This window comes from Coregonus lavaretus (assembly GCF_964263955.1).
Source record: "Coregonus lavaretus genome assembly, chromosome: 34".
NCBI classification, from domain to species: domain Eukaryota; kingdom Metazoa; phylum Chordata; class Actinopteri; order Salmoniformes; family Salmonidae; genus Coregonus; species Coregonus lavaretus.
In genome coordinates, this window is record NC_140021.1 from 28,508,339 (window position 1) to 28,528,270 (window position 19,932).

At 43.7% G+C, this 19,932-nt stretch overlaps 1 protein-coding gene across 1 annotated transcript in view; it reads right to left on the minus strand.

Moving 5' to 3' along the window:
• Positions 1-19,932, minus strand: part of LOC311109199 (dnaJ homolog subfamily B member 6-like) — a gene marked incomplete at its 3' end in the record, with an annotated part of 59,660 nt that overhangs the window by 9,083 nt on the left and 30,645 nt on the right. The window contains exons 6-8 of the mRNA XM_084152047.1: positions 3,201-3,350; positions 2,728-2,884; positions 2,378-2,448 (exon numbers count right to left, since the gene is read on the minus strand). Of these exons, the coding sequence (XP_084008173.1) occupies positions 2,378-2,448; positions 2,728-2,884; positions 3,201-3,350 (378 nt within the window). The remainder of the gene's footprint in view (positions 1-2,377; positions 2,449-2,727; positions 2,885-3,200; positions 3,351-19,932) is intronic.

The window sequence follows — 19,932 nt, forward strand, 5'->3', positions numbered from 1 at the left end:
GTGTTACAAAGTGGGATTAAAATAGGTTTAAAAAAAGATCTACACAAAATACTCTAATGTTAAAGTGTAAGAAAAATTCAAAAAAATGTTTTACATTTTAGTCATTTAGCAGACGCTCTTATCCAGAGCGACTTACAATTAGTGAGTGCACACATTTTTCATACTGGCCCCCCGTGGGAAACGAACCCACAACCCTTGCGTTTTAAAGATTCATAAGAATGTTATAACTAGTCCATACATGTTAGAAACACCTTTGGCAGCGATTACAGCTGTGAGTTTTCTTGGGTAAGTCTCCAAGAGCTTTCCACACCTGGATTGTGCAATATTTGCCTATTTTTCTTTTCAACGTTCTTCAAGCTCTGTCAGATGTTGGGGATCATGGCTAGACAGAAATGTTCAAGTCTTGCCATAATATTTCAAGCAGATTTAAGTCAAAACTGTAGCTTGGCCACTTAGGAACATTCACTGTCTTCTTGGTAAGCAACTCCAGTGTAGATTTGGCCTTGTGTTATTGTCCTGCTGAAAGGTGAATTCCTCTTCCAGTGTCTGGTGTAAAGCAGATTGAAGCAGGTTTTTCTCTAGGATTTTGCTTGGGATTATCCCGTTTCTTTTATACTGAAAAACCCAGTAATTGCCCATGTTAATCATACCCATGATGCAGCCACCACCATGCTTGAAAATAAGGAGGCAGTTACTCAGTGATGTGTTGTGTTGGATTTGACCCAAACATAGGGCTTTGCATTTAGGCCAAAAAGTGTATTCCTTTGCCACATTTTTTTGCAGTATTACTTTAGTGTCTTGTTACATACAAAATGCATGTTTTGGAATATTTGGTATATAATTTGTGTTCTTATTTTGACTCCGTCATTTAGGTCATTATTGTGGAGTCACTACAATATTGTTGATCCATCCTCAGTTCTCTCCCATCAAAGCCATTGAACTCTGTATCTCTTTTAAAATCACCAATGCCCTCATGGTAACATCCCCGAGCAGTTTCATTCCTGTCCAGCAACTCAGTTCAGAAGGATGACTGTATCTTTGAGGTGTCTGGGTGGTTAAATACATAATGCACAGCATAATTATTATTAACTAGGCCATGCTTAAAGAGATATTCAATGCCTGATTCGACATTGTTACCCATCTACTATTTACAACCCTTTCGAAAAGCTCCCTGGTCTTTGTAGTTGAATCTGTGCTTGAAATTCAATACTTGACACATGAATTTCACATGTGAACACGTGATCTTGTGTGATTTTCACCGCAACTAGACTAAAACCTCCAGGTGACCATGACACAACATTCTAAGAACGTCCTTGGGGACGTCCCTGGAACAAACCGGGAAATAGATAAAACCTGCAGGGGACCAAGACTGTTTAAATTGAATTAATGTAAATGATGCCCTTCAAAGTAAAATATTCAAAATTACATTTGACACCTGGGTTTTCACGTGCTAAAATGTTGTAAGTTAATGTAAGTTAAAAGCACTGTGTGTAAATGGGGAACATCACAAGATTTGACATGACGTGAAATCATGTGGTTTGTCAGTAAGGGACCTTAAAAAGTTACTGTATGTGATTTGTTCAAACAAATTTGACTCCTGAACTAATTGAGGCTTGCCTAAACAAAAAGGCTGAATACTTATGCAGCTACTATATTTTATTTATTATTATTAATCTTTAAAAAAAAAGGTAAATGTTTCTTCCACTTTGACAGAGTATTTTGTGTATATTGACAAAAAAATGACAATTAAATCCAATCGCACTTTGTAACACAATAAAGTGTGAAGAAATCCAAGGGGTCTGAATACTTTTGCAAGACATTGTACATTTAGTCTCTATTTAGGGTTTATGATGAATTGATGGAACAGTTATAGTCAGAACATGAACAGCCTTGTCATTAGCAATCATGCAGAGATGAAAAATCACTCTTGTATTCAAAAACAAACAAATAGAAAAGCAAAAACAAGTGCATATTAATACTATATCAATTTATTAACTGTCTAAAATTGGTCATCTAAAGCTCATCAACATAAAAATGGTGTACAGGTTAGAGAGATGAGGTTAGATTTTCTTTTAAATAGACAAAGGGTTAAAGCTGAGATAATTTGATAGTTCAAATGAACAAAAGAAAATCTGTCCAAATGTACAGCTTGTTGTGCCCCTGGCTTCTAGAACTAAAAGGCAAAGAACTAAACGGTAATACAGCAAAATGAGTACAGCAAATAAAAACTTTTTTTTTTTTTACAAATCAGTAATAAACAGTGGTCCTAGTAAGAGAATGGTCCCAAAACAAAAGGTAAACCTGTAATAAATACAACCCTATCTGATCTTGTGCAGAGGTTATCACTTGTTATCCAGTCTTAGGCGCTGCTCCTTACCGTTGACGGTTAGAGACTTTAACTGACCGTCCTCCTCCACCTCCACCCTCTCCTGGCCATTCTCCACAATCCTGCAGGAGAGAAACCAAAGTTATTTTATTTTAAATCATACATATCTGTTTTTTGGTAATACTTTAAAGGGTTTATAACGGGTACGTTGCTGTTTAGTGTTACACCATTTTTCAATATTCAAAACTGTCTTGGTGAATCGACTACAACCAATGTAAAAGGGACAACAGCCTAGAAAAATCCTGTTTGTTTTTATTTTGAGGAAACTATCCCCAGGACACAGAGTGAGGACAAGAACAAGTTAGTGACGCAATTGACTGACTAGCTGTGCTGTGGTGTACCGTTTTGTGGTGATTCTTCTGCCGTTGATGAACTTGGTGGAAGTGGACACTGAGCGGAAGTTGCCCATCCCCCCTCCTCCTCCTCCGCTGCCCCCGAAAGATGAAGAGGAGAATGAGGCAAAGCCCCCTCCACCCATATGTCCCAGGGAAGTGAAACCTAGGAGGGAAACACACACACACAGAACTTGCGATTTCATTGTACTGTGTACACTACACTGTATTCTGTGCATATGACAAATAAACATTGATTTGGCCCACACACACACACACACACTCATATCAACACCAACACCCCACCATTTTCCTTTGCTTTGCTTACACGCAAATGTTGATCTCAAAAATGAAGCTTATTATATGATCTAAATAGCACATTTTATAATATGCAGTGAGATTTATGTTGTAACAATTTCCATGAGGAGGAAGTTTGGTTTAACCAGAGTTTTAGTAGACGCATATTAGAAATACAGTATTACCGTGCTGCAGGGGAGGCCCACCTGAATCGAACAGCGGGAAGCCTACCCCGAAGGGGGGGAAGCCCCCGAACCCGTGGAAGAAGTGTCCCCCGGTCCTGCTCTGGCTCACCCCCCGCTGCCTTTGACCCCCGCCGAAGAAGTTATCGTCCGCTGGGGAGAGTGGACAGACAATGACAACACATTAGTCAAGTCAAGTTTAATTACACCCACATAGTGGTTCATAAAAAATCCATGAGCATACAAAGGCATTGGCCCATCTAAATACATATTTATACTGAACAAAAATAAAACGCAATATGCAACAATTTCAAAGATTTAATATAAGGAAATCAGTTAATTGAAATAAATTAATTAGGCCCTAATCTATGGATTTCACATGAATGGGCAGGGGTGCAGCCATGAGTGGGCCTGGGAGGGCATAGGCCCACCCAATTGGGAGCCAGGCTCACCCACTGTGGAGCTAGGCCCACCCAATTAGAATGAGTTTTCCCCACAAAATGGCTTTATTACAGACAGAAATACTTTTTCTTCAACAAGTCGGACGCGAAGGATTTACTTCAGACACCCGACAAGGCCCAAATCCCCGTCATTCGCAGGAGAAAGAGACGGAGATATCGGGGACGTAGGTCGGGGTGCCTTGTAAGGATCCGACGGCGAGTGGGTAATCTGCCTCTTCCATCAGTCCTATTTGCCAACGTACAATCATTGGATAACAAAATTGACGAGCTACGATCATGAATATCCTACCAACGGGACATTAAAAACTGTCATATCTTATGTTTCACCGAGTCGTGGCTGAACGACGACATGGATAACATACAGCTGGCAGGGTTTACGCTGCATCGGCAAGATAGAACAAATGCCTTCGGTAAGACACGGGGTGGCGGTCTGTGTATATTTGTAAACAACAGCTGGTGCACAAAATCTAATATTAAGGAAGTCTCAAGGTTTTGCTCGCCTGAGGAAGAGTATCTCATGATAAGCTGTAGACCACACTATTTACCAAGAGAGTTTTCATCTACAGTCGTGGTCAAAAGTTTTGAGAATGACACAAGTATTGGTCTTCACAAAGTTCGCTGCTTCAGTGTTATGAGATATTTTTGTCAGATCTTACCCCCCGCACTCAATGAGCTGTATAAGGCCATAAGCAAACAGGGGAAAAAAAAGTTAATAAAAACATTTAATACATCTTTAAAAAATAGAAACAAACATATATACTAAAAGAAAAGAAAAAAAGATATATAAGCTAAAAACAAGAAAAAAATGTATGAGTTGTATAAGGCCATAAGCAAACAGGAAAACGCTCATCCAGAGGCGGCACTCCTACGGGCCGGGGACTGTAATGCAGGGAAACTTAAATCTGTTTAACCTAATTTCTACCAACATGATAAATGTGCAACCAGAGGAAAAAAAACTCTAAACCACCTTTACTCCACACACAGAGACAGGTACAAAGCTCTCCCACGCCCACCATTACACCCACATCAGTCACTGGCTTCATCAATAAGTGCATCGATGACGTCGTCCCCACAGTGACCGTACGTACATACCCCAACCAGAAGCCATGGATTACAGGCAACATCCGCACTGAGCTAAAGGGTAGAGCTGCCGCTTTTACGGAGTGGGACTCTAACCCGGATGCTTATAAAGAAATCCCGCTATGCCGTCTGACGAACCGTCAAACAGGCAAAGCGTCAATACAGGACTAAGATCGTACTACACCGGCTCCGACGCTCGTCGGATGTGGCAGGGCTTGCAAACTATTACAGACTACAAAGGGAAGCACAGCTTCCCAGTGACACGAGCCTACCAGACGAGCTAAATCACTTCTATGCTCGCTTCGAGGCAAGCAACACTGAAGCATGCATGAGAGCATCAGCTGTTCCGGACGACTGTGTGATCACGCTCTCCGTAGCCAATGTGAGTAAGACCTTTAGACAGGTCAACATTCACAAGGCCGCAGGGCCAGATGGATTACCAGGACGTGTACTCCGAGCATGCGCTGACCAACTGGCAAGTGTCTTCACTGACATTTTCAATCTGTCCCTGACTGAGTCTGTAATACCAACATGTTTCAAGCAGACCACCATAGTCCCTGTGCCCAAGAACACTAAGGTAACCTGCCTAAATGACTACAGACCCGTAGCACTCACGTCTGTAGCCATGAAGAGCTTTGAAAGGCTGGTCATAGCTCACATCAACACCATTATCCCAGAAACCCTAGACCCACTCCAATTTTCATACCACCCCAACAGATCCACAGATGATGCAATCTCTATTGCACTCCACACTGCCATTTCCCACCTGGACAAAAGGAACACCTACGTGAGAATGCTATTCGTTGACTACAGCTCAGCGTTCAACACCATAGTGCCCTCAAAGCTCATCACTAAGCTAAGGACCCTGGGACTAAACACCTCCCTCTGCAGCTGGATCTTGGACTTCCTGACGGGCCACCCCCAGGTGGTAAGGGTAGGTAACAACACACCTGGCGCCGACGAAGATGGCGGCCTCGCAACTAGCTCTTAGGAAACTTTGCAGTATTTTGTTTTTTTATGTATTATTTTTTACATTATTAGCTCAGAAAGTGTTTTGCATCATTACATACAGCCGGGAAAAACTATTGGATATCAGAGTGGCGGTAACTCACCAGCATTACGACCAGGAATACGACTTTCCCGAAGCAGATCCTTTGTTTGCTCTCCCCAGGGCAACTGAACTGATTCCAGCGGCTGACCCAAAACATCACAGGCGGAGGAGGCACTCGGAGCGGCCTGCTGGTCCGATTTAGGAGGCGCGCACACCACCCACCGCTTCCAAGTATTCTACTCGCTAATGTTCAATCTTTGGTTAACAAAGTCAACGAACTACGGGCAAGGATTTCTTTCCAGAGAGACATCAAGGCCTGTAACATACTCTGTTACACGGAAACATGGCTCTCTTGGGATATTCTGCCGGAATCGGTCCAGCCAGATGGGTTCTCAGGTCATCGCGCAGACAGGAATAAATATCTCTCCGGGAAGCAGAAGGGCGGAGGTGTGTGTTTCATGATTAACGACTCGTGGTGTAATTGTAGTAACATAGAGGAACTCGAGTCCTTCCGTTCACCCGACCTAGAATATCTCACAATCAAATGCAGACCATATTATCTCCCAAGATAATTTTATTTGGTTATAGTCACGGCCGTGTATATCCCCCCTCAAGCTGATCCCACGACGGCCCTCAAAGAACTTCACTGGACTTTATGCAAACTGGAAACCACATATCCTGAGGCTGCCGAAGTTCTCTCAACATATCGACTGTTGTACTCGCGCTGCTAAAATCCTCGACCATTGCTATTCAAACTTCCGAGATGGTTATAACGCCCTCCCCCTCCCTCCTTTCGGCAAATCTGACCACGACTCCATTTTGCTTCTCCCTTCCTATAGGCAGAAACTCAAAACAGGAAGTACCCGTGCTAAGGACTATTCAACGCTGGTCTGACCAATCGGAATCCATGCGTCAAGATTGTTTTGATCACGCGGACTGGGATATGTTCCAGGTAGCTTCTGAGAATAATTTAGACATATACACTGAAACAGTGACTTAGTTTATCAGGAAGTGTATAGGTGATGTTGTGCCCACTGTGACTATTAAAACCTACCCTGACCAGAAACCGTGGATAGACGGCAGCATTCGCGCAAATCTGAAAGTGTGAACCACCGCATTCAACCATGGCAAGGTGACTGGGAATATGGCAGAATACAAACAGTGTAGCTACTCACTCCACAAGGCAATTAAACTGGCAAAACATCAGTAGAGAGACAAAGTGGAGTCGCAATTCAACGGCTCAGACACGAGACGTATGTGGCAGGGTCTACAGGCAATCACAGACTACAAAATGAAAACCAGCCACGTAGCCGACACCGACGTCTCGCTTCCAGACAAGCTAAACACCTTCTTCGCCCGCTTTGAGGATAACACAGTGACACTGACGAGGCCCACTACCAAGGACTGTGGCCTCTCCTTCTCCATGGCCGACGTGAGTAAGACATTCAAGCATGTTAACCCCCGCAAGGCTGCCGGCCCAGACGGCATCCCTAGCCGTGTCCTCAGAGCATGCGCAGACCAGCTGGCTGGTGTGTTCATGGACATATTCAATCTCTCCCTTTCCCAGTCTGCTGTTCCCACATGCTTCAAGAGGGCCACAATTGTTCCTGTACCCAAGAAAGCAAAGGTAACTGAACTAAATGACTATCGCCCTGTAGCACTCACCTCTGTCATCATGAAGTGCTTTGAGAGACTAGTCAAGGATCATATCACCTCTACCTTACCCGTCACCCTAGACCCACTTCAATTTGCTTACCGCCCCAATAGATCCACAGAGGATCCAATCGGCATCACACTGCACACTGCCCTATCCCATCTGGACAAGAGGAATACCTATGTAAGAATGCTGTTCATTGACTATAGCTCAGCATTCAACACCATAGTATCCTCCAAGCTCATCATTAAGCTCGAGGCCCTGGGTCTGAACCCCGCCCTGTGCAACTGGGTCCTGGACTTCCTGACGGGCCGACCCCAGGTGGTGAAGGTAGGAAACAACATCTCCACTTCGCTGATCCTCAACACAAGGGTGCGTGCTCAGCCCCCTCCTGTACTCCCTGTTCACCCATGACTGCGTGGCCAAGCACGCCTCCAACTCAATCATCAAGTTTGCAGACGACACAACAGTAGTAGGCTTGATTACCAACAATGACGAGACCGCCTACAGGGAGGAGGTGAGGGCTCTGGGAGTGTGGTGCCAGGAAAATAACCTCTCACTCAACATCTACAAAACAAAGGAGATGATCGTGGACTTCAGGAAACAGCAGAGGGTGCACCCCCCTATCCACATCGACGGGACCGCAGTGGAGAAGGTGGAAAGCTTCCTGGCATACACATCGCCGACAAACTGAAATGGTCCACCCACGCAGACAGTGTGGTGAAGAAGGCGCAACAGAGCCTCTTCAACCTCAGGAGGCTGAAGAAATGTGGCTTATCACCTAAAACCCTCACAAACTTTTACAGATGCACAATTGAGGGCATCCTGTCGGGCTGTATCACCGCCTGGTACGGCAACTGCACCACCCACAACTGCAGGGCTCTCCAGAGGGTGGTGCGGTCTGCCGAACGCATTACCGGGGGGAAACTACCTGCCCTCCAAGACACATACAGCACCCGATGTCACAGGAAGGCCAAAAATATCATCTATGGACATCAACCACCCAAGCCACTGCCTGTTCATCCCGCTATCATCCAGAAGGCGTGGTCAGTACAGGTGCATCAAAGCTGGGACCGAGAGAATGAAAAACAGCTTCTATCTCAAGGCCATCAGACTGTTAAATAGCCATCATTAGCACATTAGAGGCTGCTGCTGCCTATTCAAATCACTGGCCACTTTAAGAAATGGAACACTAGTCACTTTAATAATGTTTACATATCTTGCACTACTCATCTGTATATACTGCATTCTATTCTATAATATTCTTCTGTATCTTAGTCCATGCCGCTCTGTCATTGCTTGTCCATATATGTATATATTCTTAAATCCCACTCCTTACTTTTTTGTGTGTATTGGGTATATGTTGTGAAATTGTTCGATATTACTGCACTGTCGGAGCTAGAAGCACAAGCATTTCGCTACACCCACTATAAACAACTGCTAAACACGTGTATGTGACAAATAACATTTGATTTGATTTGCCACGCTGATCCTCAACATGGGGGCCCCTCAGGGGTGCGTGCTCAGTCCCCTCCCCCTCCTGTACTCCCTGTTCACCCATGACTGCATGGCCAGGCACGACTCCAACACCATCATTAAGTTTGCCGACGACACAACAGTGGTAGGCCTGATCGCAGACAACGATGAGACAGCCTATAGGGAGGAGGTCAAAGACCTGGCCGTGTGGTGCCAGGATAACAACCTCTCCCTCAACGTGATCAAGACAAAAGGAGATGATTGTGGACTACAGAAAAAGAAGGACCGAGCACGCCCCCATTCTCATCGACGGGGCTGTAGTGGAGCAGATTATGGAGCATGGTCCAAACACACCAAGACAGTCGTGAAGAGGGCACGACAAACCCTATTCCCCCTCAAGAGACTGAAAAGATTTGGCATGGGTCCTCAGATCCTCAAAAAGTTCTAGAGCTGAACCATCTAGACCATCCTGACTGGTTGCATCAATGCCTGGTATGGCAACTGCTCGGCCTCCGACCGCAAGGCACTACAGAGGGTAGAGGGTAGTGCGTACTGCCCAGTACATCACTGGGGCGAAGCTTCCTGCCATCCAGGACCTCTATACCAGGCGGTGTCAGAGGAAGGCCCTAAAAATGGTCAAAGACTCCAGCCACCCTTGTCATAGACTGTTCTCTCTGCTACCGCACGGCAAGCGGTACCAGAGCGCCAAGTCTAGGTCCAAAAGGCTTCTTAACAGCTTCTACCCCCAAGCCATAAGACTCCTGAACAGCTAAATAAATGGCGACCCAGACTATTTGCATTGTCCCCCCCCCCCCCCCCGCCCCGCCCCTACTATCTGTTTATTATCTATATTATCTAGTACTTTAACTATACCTACATGTACACTACCAGTCAAAGGTTTGGACACACCTACTCATTCAAGGGTTTTTCTTTATTTATACTATTTTTTACATTGTAGAATAATAGTGAAGACATCAAAACTATGAAATAACACATATGGAATTATGTAGTAACCAAAAAAGTGTTAAACAAATCAAAATACACTGCTCAAAAAAATAAAGGGAACACTAAAATAACACATCCTAGATCTGAATGAATGAAATAATCTTATTAAATACTTTTTTCTTTACATAGTTGAATGTGCTGACAACAAAATCACACAAACATTATCAATGGAAATCAAATGTATCAACCCATGGAGGTCTGTATTTGGAGTCACCCTCAAAATTAAAGTGGAAAACCACACTACAGGCTGATCCAACTTTGATGTAATGTCCTTAAAACAAGTCAAAATGAGGCTCAGTAGTGTGTGTGGCCTCCACGTGCCTGTATGACCTCCCTACAACGCCTGGGCATGCTCCTGATGAGGTGGCGGATGGTCTCCTGAGGGATCTCCTCCCAGACCTGGACTAAAGCATCCGCCAACTCCTGGACAGTCTGTGGTGCAACGTGGCATTGGTGGATGGAGCGAGACATGATGTCCCAGATGTGCTCAATTGGATTCAGGTCTGGGGAACGGGCGGTCCATAGCATCAATGCCTTCCTCTTGCAGGAACTGCTGACACACTCCAGCCACATGAGGTCTAGCATTGTCTTGCATTAGGAGGAACCCAGGGCCAACCGCACCAGCATATGGTCTCACAAGGGGTCTGAGGATCTCATCTCGGTACCTAATGGCAGTCAGGCTACCTCTGGCGAGCACATGGAGGGCTGTGCGGCCCCCCAAAGAAATGCCACCCCACACCATGACTGACCCACCGCCAAACCGGTCATGCTGGAGGATGTTGCAGACAGCAGAACGTTGTCCACGGCGTCTCCAGACTCTGTCACGTCTGTCATGTGCTCAGTGTGAACCTGCTTTCATCTGTGAAGAGCACAGGGCGCCAGTGGCGAATTTGCCAATCTTGGTGTTCTCTGGCAAATGCCAAACATCCTGCACGGTGTTGGGCTGTAAGCACAACCCCCACCTGTGGATGTCGGGCCCTCATACCACCCTCATGGAGTCTGTTTCTGACCGTTTGAGCAGACACATGCACATTTGTGGCCTGCTGAAGGTCATTTTGCAGGGCTCTGGCAGTGCTCCTCCTTGCACAAAGGTGGAGGTAGCAGTCCTGCTGCTGGGTTGTTGCCCTCCTACGGCCTTCTCCACGTCTCCTGATGTACTGGCCTGTCTCCTGGTAGCGCCTCCATGCTCTGGACACTACGTTGACAGACACAGCAAACCTTCTTGCCACAGCTCGCATTGATGTGCCATCCTGGATGAGCTGCACTACCTGAGCCACTTGTGTGGGTTGTAGACTCCGTCTCATGCTACCACTAGAGTGAAAGCACCGCCAGCATTCAAAAGTGACCAAAACATCAGCCAGGAAGTATAGGAACTGAGAAGTGGTCTGTGGTCACCACCTGCAAAACCAGTCCTTTATTGGGGGTGTCTTGCTAATTGCCTATAATGTCCACCTGTTGTCTATTCCATTTGCACAACAGCATGTGACATGTATTGTCAATCAGTGTTGCTTCCTAAGTGGACAGTTTGATTTCACAGAAGTGTGATTGACTTGGAGTTACATTGTGTTGTTTAAGTGTTCCCTTTATTTTTTTGAGCAGTGTACATTTTATATTTGAGATTCTTCAAATAGCCACCCTTTGCCTTGATGACAGCTTTACACTTTTTTGGTTACTAAATGATTCCATATGTGTTATTTTGATGTCTTCCCTATTATTCTCCAATGTATAAAAATTTTAAAATAAAGAAAAACCATTGAATGAGTAGGTGTGTCGAAACTTTTGACTGGTACTGTAAATATTACCTAATTTACCTCGACTAACCGGTGTCCCTGCACATTGACTCTATACAGGTACCCCCTGTATATAGCCTCGCTGTGTTTTTTTACTGTTATTTTATGGCTTTTATTTTTTACTTAACACTTATTTTTCTTAAAACTGCATTGTTGGTTAAGGGCTTGTTAGTAAGCATTTCACTGTAAGGTCTACACCTGTTGTATTCAGTGCATGTGACAAATAACATTTGATTTGACATCAGCAAACCGCTCGCCCACACGACACCATACACGTGGTCTGCGGTTGAGAGGCTGGATGGACGTACAGCCAAATTCTCTAAAACGACGTTGGAGGCGGCTTATGGTAGAGAAATGAACATTCAAATCTCTGGCAACAGCTCTGGTGGACATTCCTGCATTACCGGGGGCAAACTACCCGCCCTCCAGCACACCTACAGCACCCCGATGTCTCAGGAAGGTCAAAAAGATCATCAAGGACATCAACCATCATCGATCCTGACTAGTCTCCAAGTCCCTGCCGCTGAAAAACATCTCCACAGCATGATGCTGCCACCACGGTTCAAAATAGGGATGGTGCCAGGTTTCCTCCAGACGTAACGCTTGGCATTCAGGCCAAAGAGTTCAATCTTGGTTTCATCAGACCAGATAATCTTCTTTCTCATGGTCTGAGAGTCCTTTCGGTGGCTTTTGGCAAACTTCAAGCGGGCTGTCATGTACCTTTTACTGAGGAGTCTGGCCACTCTACCATAAAGGCCTGATTGGTGGAGTGCTGCAGAGATGGTTGTCCTTCTGGAAGGTTCTCCCATCTCCACAGAGGAACTCTGGAGCTCTGTCAGAGTGACCATCGGGTTCTTGGTCACCTCCCCGTTTGCTCAATTTGGACAGGCGGCCAGCTCTAGTAAGAGTCTTGGTGGTTCCAAACTTCTTCCATTTAAGAATGATGGAGGCCACTGTGTTCTTGGGGACATTCAATGCTGCAGAATTTTTTTGGTACCCTTCCGCAGATCTGTGCCTCGACACAATCCTGTCTCGGAGCGCTACGGACAATTCCTTCGACCTCATGGCTTGGCTTTTGCTCTGACATGCACTGCCAACTGTGGGACCTTACAGTGAGGGAAAAAAGTATTTGATTCCCTGCTGATTTTGTACGTTTGCCCACTGACAAAGACATGATCAGTCTATAATTTTAATGGTAGGTTTATTTGAACAGTGAGAGACAGAATAACAACAACAAAATCCAGAAAAACGCATGTCAAAAATGTTATAAATTGATTTGCATTTTAATGAGGGAAATAAGTATTTGACCCCTCTCCAAAACATGATTTAGTACTTGGTGGCAAAACCCTTGTTGGCAATCACAGAGGTCAGACGTTTCTTGTAGTTGGCCACCAGGTTTGCACACATCTCAGGAGGGATTTTGTCCCACTCCTCTTTGCAGATCTTCTCCAAGTCATTAAGGTTTCGAGCCTGACGTTTGCCAACTCGAACCTTCAGCTCCCTCCACAGATTTTCTATGGGATTAAGGTCTGGAGACTGGCTAGGCCACTCCAGGACCTTAATGTGCTTCTTCTTGAGCCACTCCTTTGTTGCCTTGGCCGTATGTTTTGGGTCATTGTCATGCTGGAATACCCATCCACGACCCATTTTCAATGCCCTGGCAGAGGGAAGGAGGTTCTCACCCAATATTTGACGGTACATGGCGCCATCCATCGTCCCTTTGATGCGGTGAAGTTGTCCTGTCCCCTTAGCAGAAAAACACCCCCAAAGCATAATGTTTCCACCTCCATGTTTGGGGTCATAGGCAGCATTCCTCCTCCTCCAAACATGGCGAGTTGAGTTGATGCCAAAGAGCTCATCTGAGTCTCAAGAGTCTCATCTGACCACAACACTTTCACCCAGTTCTCCTCTGAATCATTCAGATGTTCATTGGCAAACTTCAGACGGGCCTGTATATGTGTTTCTTGAGCAGGGGGACCTTGCGGGCGCTGCAGGATTTCAGTTCTTCACGGCGTAGTGAGTTACCAATTGTTTTATTGGTGATATGGTCCCAGCTGCCTTGAGATCATTGACAAGATCCTCCCGTGTAGTTCTGGGCTGATTCCTCACCGTTCTCATGATCATTGCAACTCCACGAGGTGAGATCTTGCATGGAGCCCCAGGCCGAGGGAGATTGACAGTTATTTTGTGTTTCTTCCATTTGCGAATAATCGCACCAACTGTTGTCACCTTCTCACCAAGCTGCTTGGCGATGGTCTTGTAGCCCATTCCAGCCTTGTGTAGGTCTACAATCTTGTCCCTGACATCCTTAGAGAGCTCTTTGGTCTTGGCCATGGTGGAGAGTTTGGAATCTGATTGATTGATTGCGTCTGTGGACAGGTGTCTTTTATACAGGTAACAAAATGAGATTAGGAGCACTCCCTTTAAGAGTGTGCTCCTAATCTCAGCTCGTTACCTGTATAAAAGACACCTGGGAGCCAGAAATCTTTCTGATTGAGAGGGGGTCAAATACTTATTTCCCTCATTAAAATGCAAATCAATTTATAACATTTTTGACATGCGTTTTTCTGGATTTATTTGTTGTTATTCTGTCTCTCACTGTTCAAATAAACCTACCATTAAAATTATAGACTGATCATTTCTTTGTCAGTGGGCAAACGTACAGAATCAGCAGGGGATCAAATACTTTTTTCCCCTCACTGTGTGTGTGTGTGTGTGTGTGTGTATATATATATATATATATATATACATACACACGTATGTAAAATAATGTGACAGGTGAAATAAATAATGTGATCTGCTTTATCTCCTAACATATTGTACAAGTTGACTGCAGGTATTTACTTAAAAAGTAGCTACAAATAACAAATTATTGAAAAACTTCAAATAAATAGTTGCATCCTGTAAAAACCATCCTGTGGAGATTTCCAAATTCCCCGGTATAAGGTGTCCTGCCCAAGCTTACTCGGCCACTTATATTTACTGTCTTCTTGGTAAGCAACTCCAGTGTAGATTTGGCCTCGTGTTTTCAGTTATTGTCCTGATGAAAGGTGAATTAATCTCCCAGTGTCCGGTGGAAAGCAGACTGAACCAGGTTTTCCTCTAGGATTTTGCCTGTGCTTGGCTCGTTTCAGTTTCTTTTTTATCCTGAAAAACTCCAGTCCTTAATGATTACAAGCATACCCAGAACGTGATGCAGCCACCACTATGCTTGAAAATATGGAGAGTGGTTCTCCGTAATGTGTTGTATTGGATTTGCCCCAAACAAACACTTTGTATTCAAAACAAAAAGTTAATTGCTTTGCCATATTTTTTGCTGTATTATTTTAGTGCCTTGCTGCAAATAAGATGTTTTGGAATATTTTTATTCTGTACACGCTTCCTTCTTTTCACTCTGTCAATTAGGTTAGTATTGTGGAGTAACTACAATGTTCTCCTATCACAGCCATTAAACTCTAACTGTTTTAAAGTCACCATTGGCCTCATTGTGAAATCCTCTCTGGCAATGGAGTTAGAAAGGACGCCTGTATCTTTGTAGTGACTGGGTGTATTGATACACCATCCAAAGTGTAATGAATAACTTCACCATGCTCACAGGGATATGCAATGTCTGCTATTTTCATCCTACCAATAGGTGCCCTTCTTTGCGAGGCATTGGAAAACCTCCCTGGTCTTTGTGGTTGAATCTGTGTTTGAAATTCACTGTTCGACTGAGGGACCTTACAGATGATTGTATGTGTGTGGTACAGAGATGAGGTAATCATTAAAAAATCATGTTAAACACTATTATTGCACAGAGAGTGAGTCCATGCCACTTAAGTGACATGTTAAGCCAATTTTAATCCTGAACGTATTTAGGCTTCCCATAACAAAGGGGTTGAATACTTATTGACTCAAGATATTTCAGCTTTTCATTTTTTTGTAAACAATTCTAAAAACATAATTCCACTTTGACATTATGGGGTATTGTGTGTAAGCCAGTGACAATAAAATATATAACATGTAATACATTTTAAATTCAGGCTATAAACACAACAAAATGTGGAAAAAGCCAAGGGGTGTGAATACTTTCTGAAGGCACTGTAATAGGGTTCCTTTGTGCCTTTTGCATCTCCAACAGAGATGTGACATTTCTGGGAGCATTCTGACAGGAGTGTAGTAAGTCCTATGAATTGCAATAGTTTGTCTTAGATTGTAGGAGCAGGTATGAACATGTTCACATATCTGTGAGCAATGGTTCTCCTCAATTTCTTCCTTTAGATCTGTTTCCCATTTTTTCCTTATAGGTTCTGAACCATCAGGTAGAGTTTCAATCAACTCTTGAGATAACTTGACAATCAACTTCTCTGGCATAGCAGCTTCTTTCAGTATTATTTTATATGCCAGATGCCTTAGGTTCATCCATATTCTGTTGAAGTGATTGAATACAATTTCTGAGTTGTAAGAACTGAAAAATAAATATTGGCCTTGGATAATCAAAATATTTCTTTAATTGATTGAATGACAGTAGAGATCCATCAATGTACATGTTCAAAATTCATGATGCCACTTTGGAACAAGGACTTAAATGTATTATCATTAAAACGCTGGCGGTAAGGTGTGGTTATTCCAAATAGTGGTGCCTGGCGACATTGGTTCTTTCCACCTCATGAATTTATGTACATTTTCCCTAATAGGAATGGAATTTACAATCATTGGATTGTTAGTTTTTTTCTTCAACGCCTTAGACCCGAAGTAGTGAACAGTATTTTAGAACGGTATTCAATTTGTGGCTTCGATACTCCTCAAGGATACACAAGGATAGTCGGCTGTCCATTGTTTAAGTGAACGCAGTTGTGCAGCCCAGTAATACATCTTCATATGAGGTAGTCCAAGACCTCCAGTTTTATAGGCTAAGTGTAAACAGTCAATTTGACTCGAGGTCTTTCCATTCCAAATAAAGTTAGAGAGCAGGCCATTTCTTTTATTTAAAAAGTTAGATGGAATTGAAACTGGCAAGGCCTGGAATAAATACATCAACCTTGGTAATACACGACATGACCAAAAGTACGTGGACACCTACTCGTCGAACATCTCATTCCAAAATCATGGGCATTAATATGGAGTTGGTCCCCCCTTTGCTGCTATAGAAGACTCCAATCTTCTTGTAAGGCTTTCCACTAGATGTTGGAACATCGCTGCGGGGACTTGCTTCCATTCAGCCACAAGAGCATTAGTGAGGTCGGGCACTGATGTTGGGCGATTAGGCCTGGCTCGCAGTCGGCGTTCCAATTCATCCCAAAGGTGTTCGATGGGGTTGAGGTCAGGGCGGTGTGCAGGCCAGTCAAGTGTGCAGTCCCCTGTAGCTCAGTTGGTAGAGCATGGCGCTTGCAACGCCAGGGTTGTGGGTTCGTTTCCCACGGAGGGCCAGTATGAAAATGTATGCACTAACTGTAAGTCGCTCTGGATAAGAGCGTCTGCTAAATGACTAAAATGTAAATGTAAGTTCTTCCACACCGATCTTGACAAACAATTTCTGTATGGACCTCGCTTTGTGCACGGGGGCATTGTCATGCTGAAACAGGAAAGGGACTTCCCCAAACTGTTGCCACAAAGTTGGAAGCACAGAATCGTCTAGAACGTCATTGTATGCTGTAGCGTTAAGATTTCCCTAAGGGGCCTAGCCCGAACCGTGAAAAACAGCCCCAGACCATTATTAATCCTCCACCAAACTTTACAGTTGGCACTATGCATTCGGGCAGGTAGCGTTCTCCTGGCATCCGCCAAACCCAGATTCGTCCGTCGGACTGCCAGATGGTATGATTCATCACTCCAGAGAACGCGTTTCCACTGCTCTAGAGTCCAATGGCGGCAAGCTTTACACCACTCCAGTCAACGCTTGGCACTGCGCATGGTGATCTTAGGCTTGTGTGCGAAAACCCATTAAATGAAGCCCCTGACGAACAGTTCTTGTGCTGACATTTCTTCCAGAGGCAGTTTGGAACGCGGTAGTGAATGTGCAAACCGATGACAGACGATTTTTACACGCCACACGCTTCAGCACTCGGCTGTGCAGTTCTGTGAGCTTGTGTAGCCTACCACTTTGCGGCTAAGCCATTGTTGCTCCTAGATGTTTCCACTTCACAAAAACAACAATTACAGTTGACCGGGGTAGCTCTAGCAGGGCAGATATTTTACAAACTGACTTGTTGGAAAGGTGGCATCCTATGACGGTGCCACGTTGAAAGTCACTGAGCTCTTCAGTAAGGCCATTCTACTGCCAATGTTTGTCTATGGAGATTGCATGGCTGTGTGCTCGATTTTATACACCCGTCAGCAACAGGTGTGGCTGAAATAGCCGAATCCACTAATTTGATGGAGTGTCCACATACTTTTGTATAGATAGTGTATTTCATTTTGATTACATTGATCCTACCTAACATAGAAATAGGGAGAGATGTCCATCTCTGAACATCAGATTCAAAGCTATCTATTAAAAAGGAAAGATCCGCATGACAATGGATCCTTATCTTTCTTTTTAAGTAGGGGGTTGCAGTCAAACAGTGACTGGGGGAAGTTAATTTTTCTCTAGAACTGCTGTGAGCATAAGTAACATAGGCTTTAGTAATTTGGGATGGAAATTCCACTGGGAATCCATCATTACCAGGAGATTTCCCATTTTGTAGATTATTGATGGCTTCTAACAGTTTACCTGGGGTAATGTCCATATTCATTTTCTCTGGTTCACTTATAAATTGGTAAAATGGCCTTAAGGAAATTGTCTATATCCTCCTATGAACTTTTGTTTTCGGATTGACACAGTTTGTCATAAAAACATTTAAAAAGACAGTTAATTTCAGAAGGATCCATTGTTATGCTACCATCTGGGGTTTGAATGCTATGGATGGTATGTCCCTCTTCCTCGTTCTTAATTTGCCAAGCAAGCATTTTCCCTGCACTTTCACCTTGCTCAACATATTGTTGCATGGATTTCATGGCAGCAATCTCTGCAGAGCGGGTGTTTATTGTGTTATATTCAAGCTTCAAAGTGTTCAACTGTTGAAGGGTGTCAACATTTCTATCTAAACTGTGTTTTCTTTCTAAGTCATGGATTTTCTGTTCTAGTATTTCAAATTCTTCATGGGTCTTCTTTTTCTTATGTGAAGAGTAAGACATGATGCAACCTCTCATATATGCTTTAAGAGCTTCCCAGACAACAGTTGGGCATACTTCATTGTCTACATTTATTTCCAAAATCATGTCTGTGTGTTGAGATATGAGGTAAACTCCTTATCTCAAAGTAACATTGTGTTGAATCATCATGTCTTTGCTATTTGCATAGGAGGTTTGAGCTTAAAGTGAAGGACAAATGGGCTATGGGCCGTAATTATTCTAGGAAGGTATTTACATTCAGAAACACAGTCAATTAAATAAAAGAAAAGTCAATTCCTGAATTTGAGTTGTGGACGTGAGTGTAATAGGAGTATTCTCTTTCAGTTGGATGTTTAGATCTCCACAGTTCACATAGACCGATATCTTTAATGGTTTAATACCTTAGACATGTTAGGAAGAGGATATAGTCTAGAGTTGCATCCTGCACAGTCAAATCCCCCCCCCCCTATAATATTCCCATTATATTGAGGTAGTTTTAGTATAAAGGCAATTCATTAACTTTGGGTCGTCTTCATTTGGACAATAACAATTCAGTAAAGTTACTTTTCTTGTGCCAGGTTTCCTTTTACCATTATAAAACGTCCATTTGCCTCTGTAGTAATTTCTGTAGACTTAAATGGGACTTTATTATCAATGAGAATTGATACTCCTCTGGACTTTGAGGAGTAGGTGGAGGAGAATGCCAGCCCATCTCAAGCTCGCCCAAACCTGGAAGATGTTTCTAATGGGATTGACCTTGACCTTAACATAATTTAAGATCTTATCATCTCGGTGTCCCTTGATTTATACTTATTTATAACAAATGACTGTAAGGCATCCGCGGTTCAACCACAGAGCTCTAAATATGGAGGCGAGCCTCAGACAGTGGACGGATAGGAGAGCCTACATCATTCAGCTGGAATGCGTTCAAAAATAGCTTCTGTATTAAAAACAAAAGCAGCTGTAATAGCACGCGTCTGTGTGTGTGGAAACAGGTAAACATGCGAGGTGAGGGGGTTACAATAACACTCGATGAATGCGTGTGGTGTATGAGTGTGCGGGAAGCTCCGAGATTCTCTTCTTTATG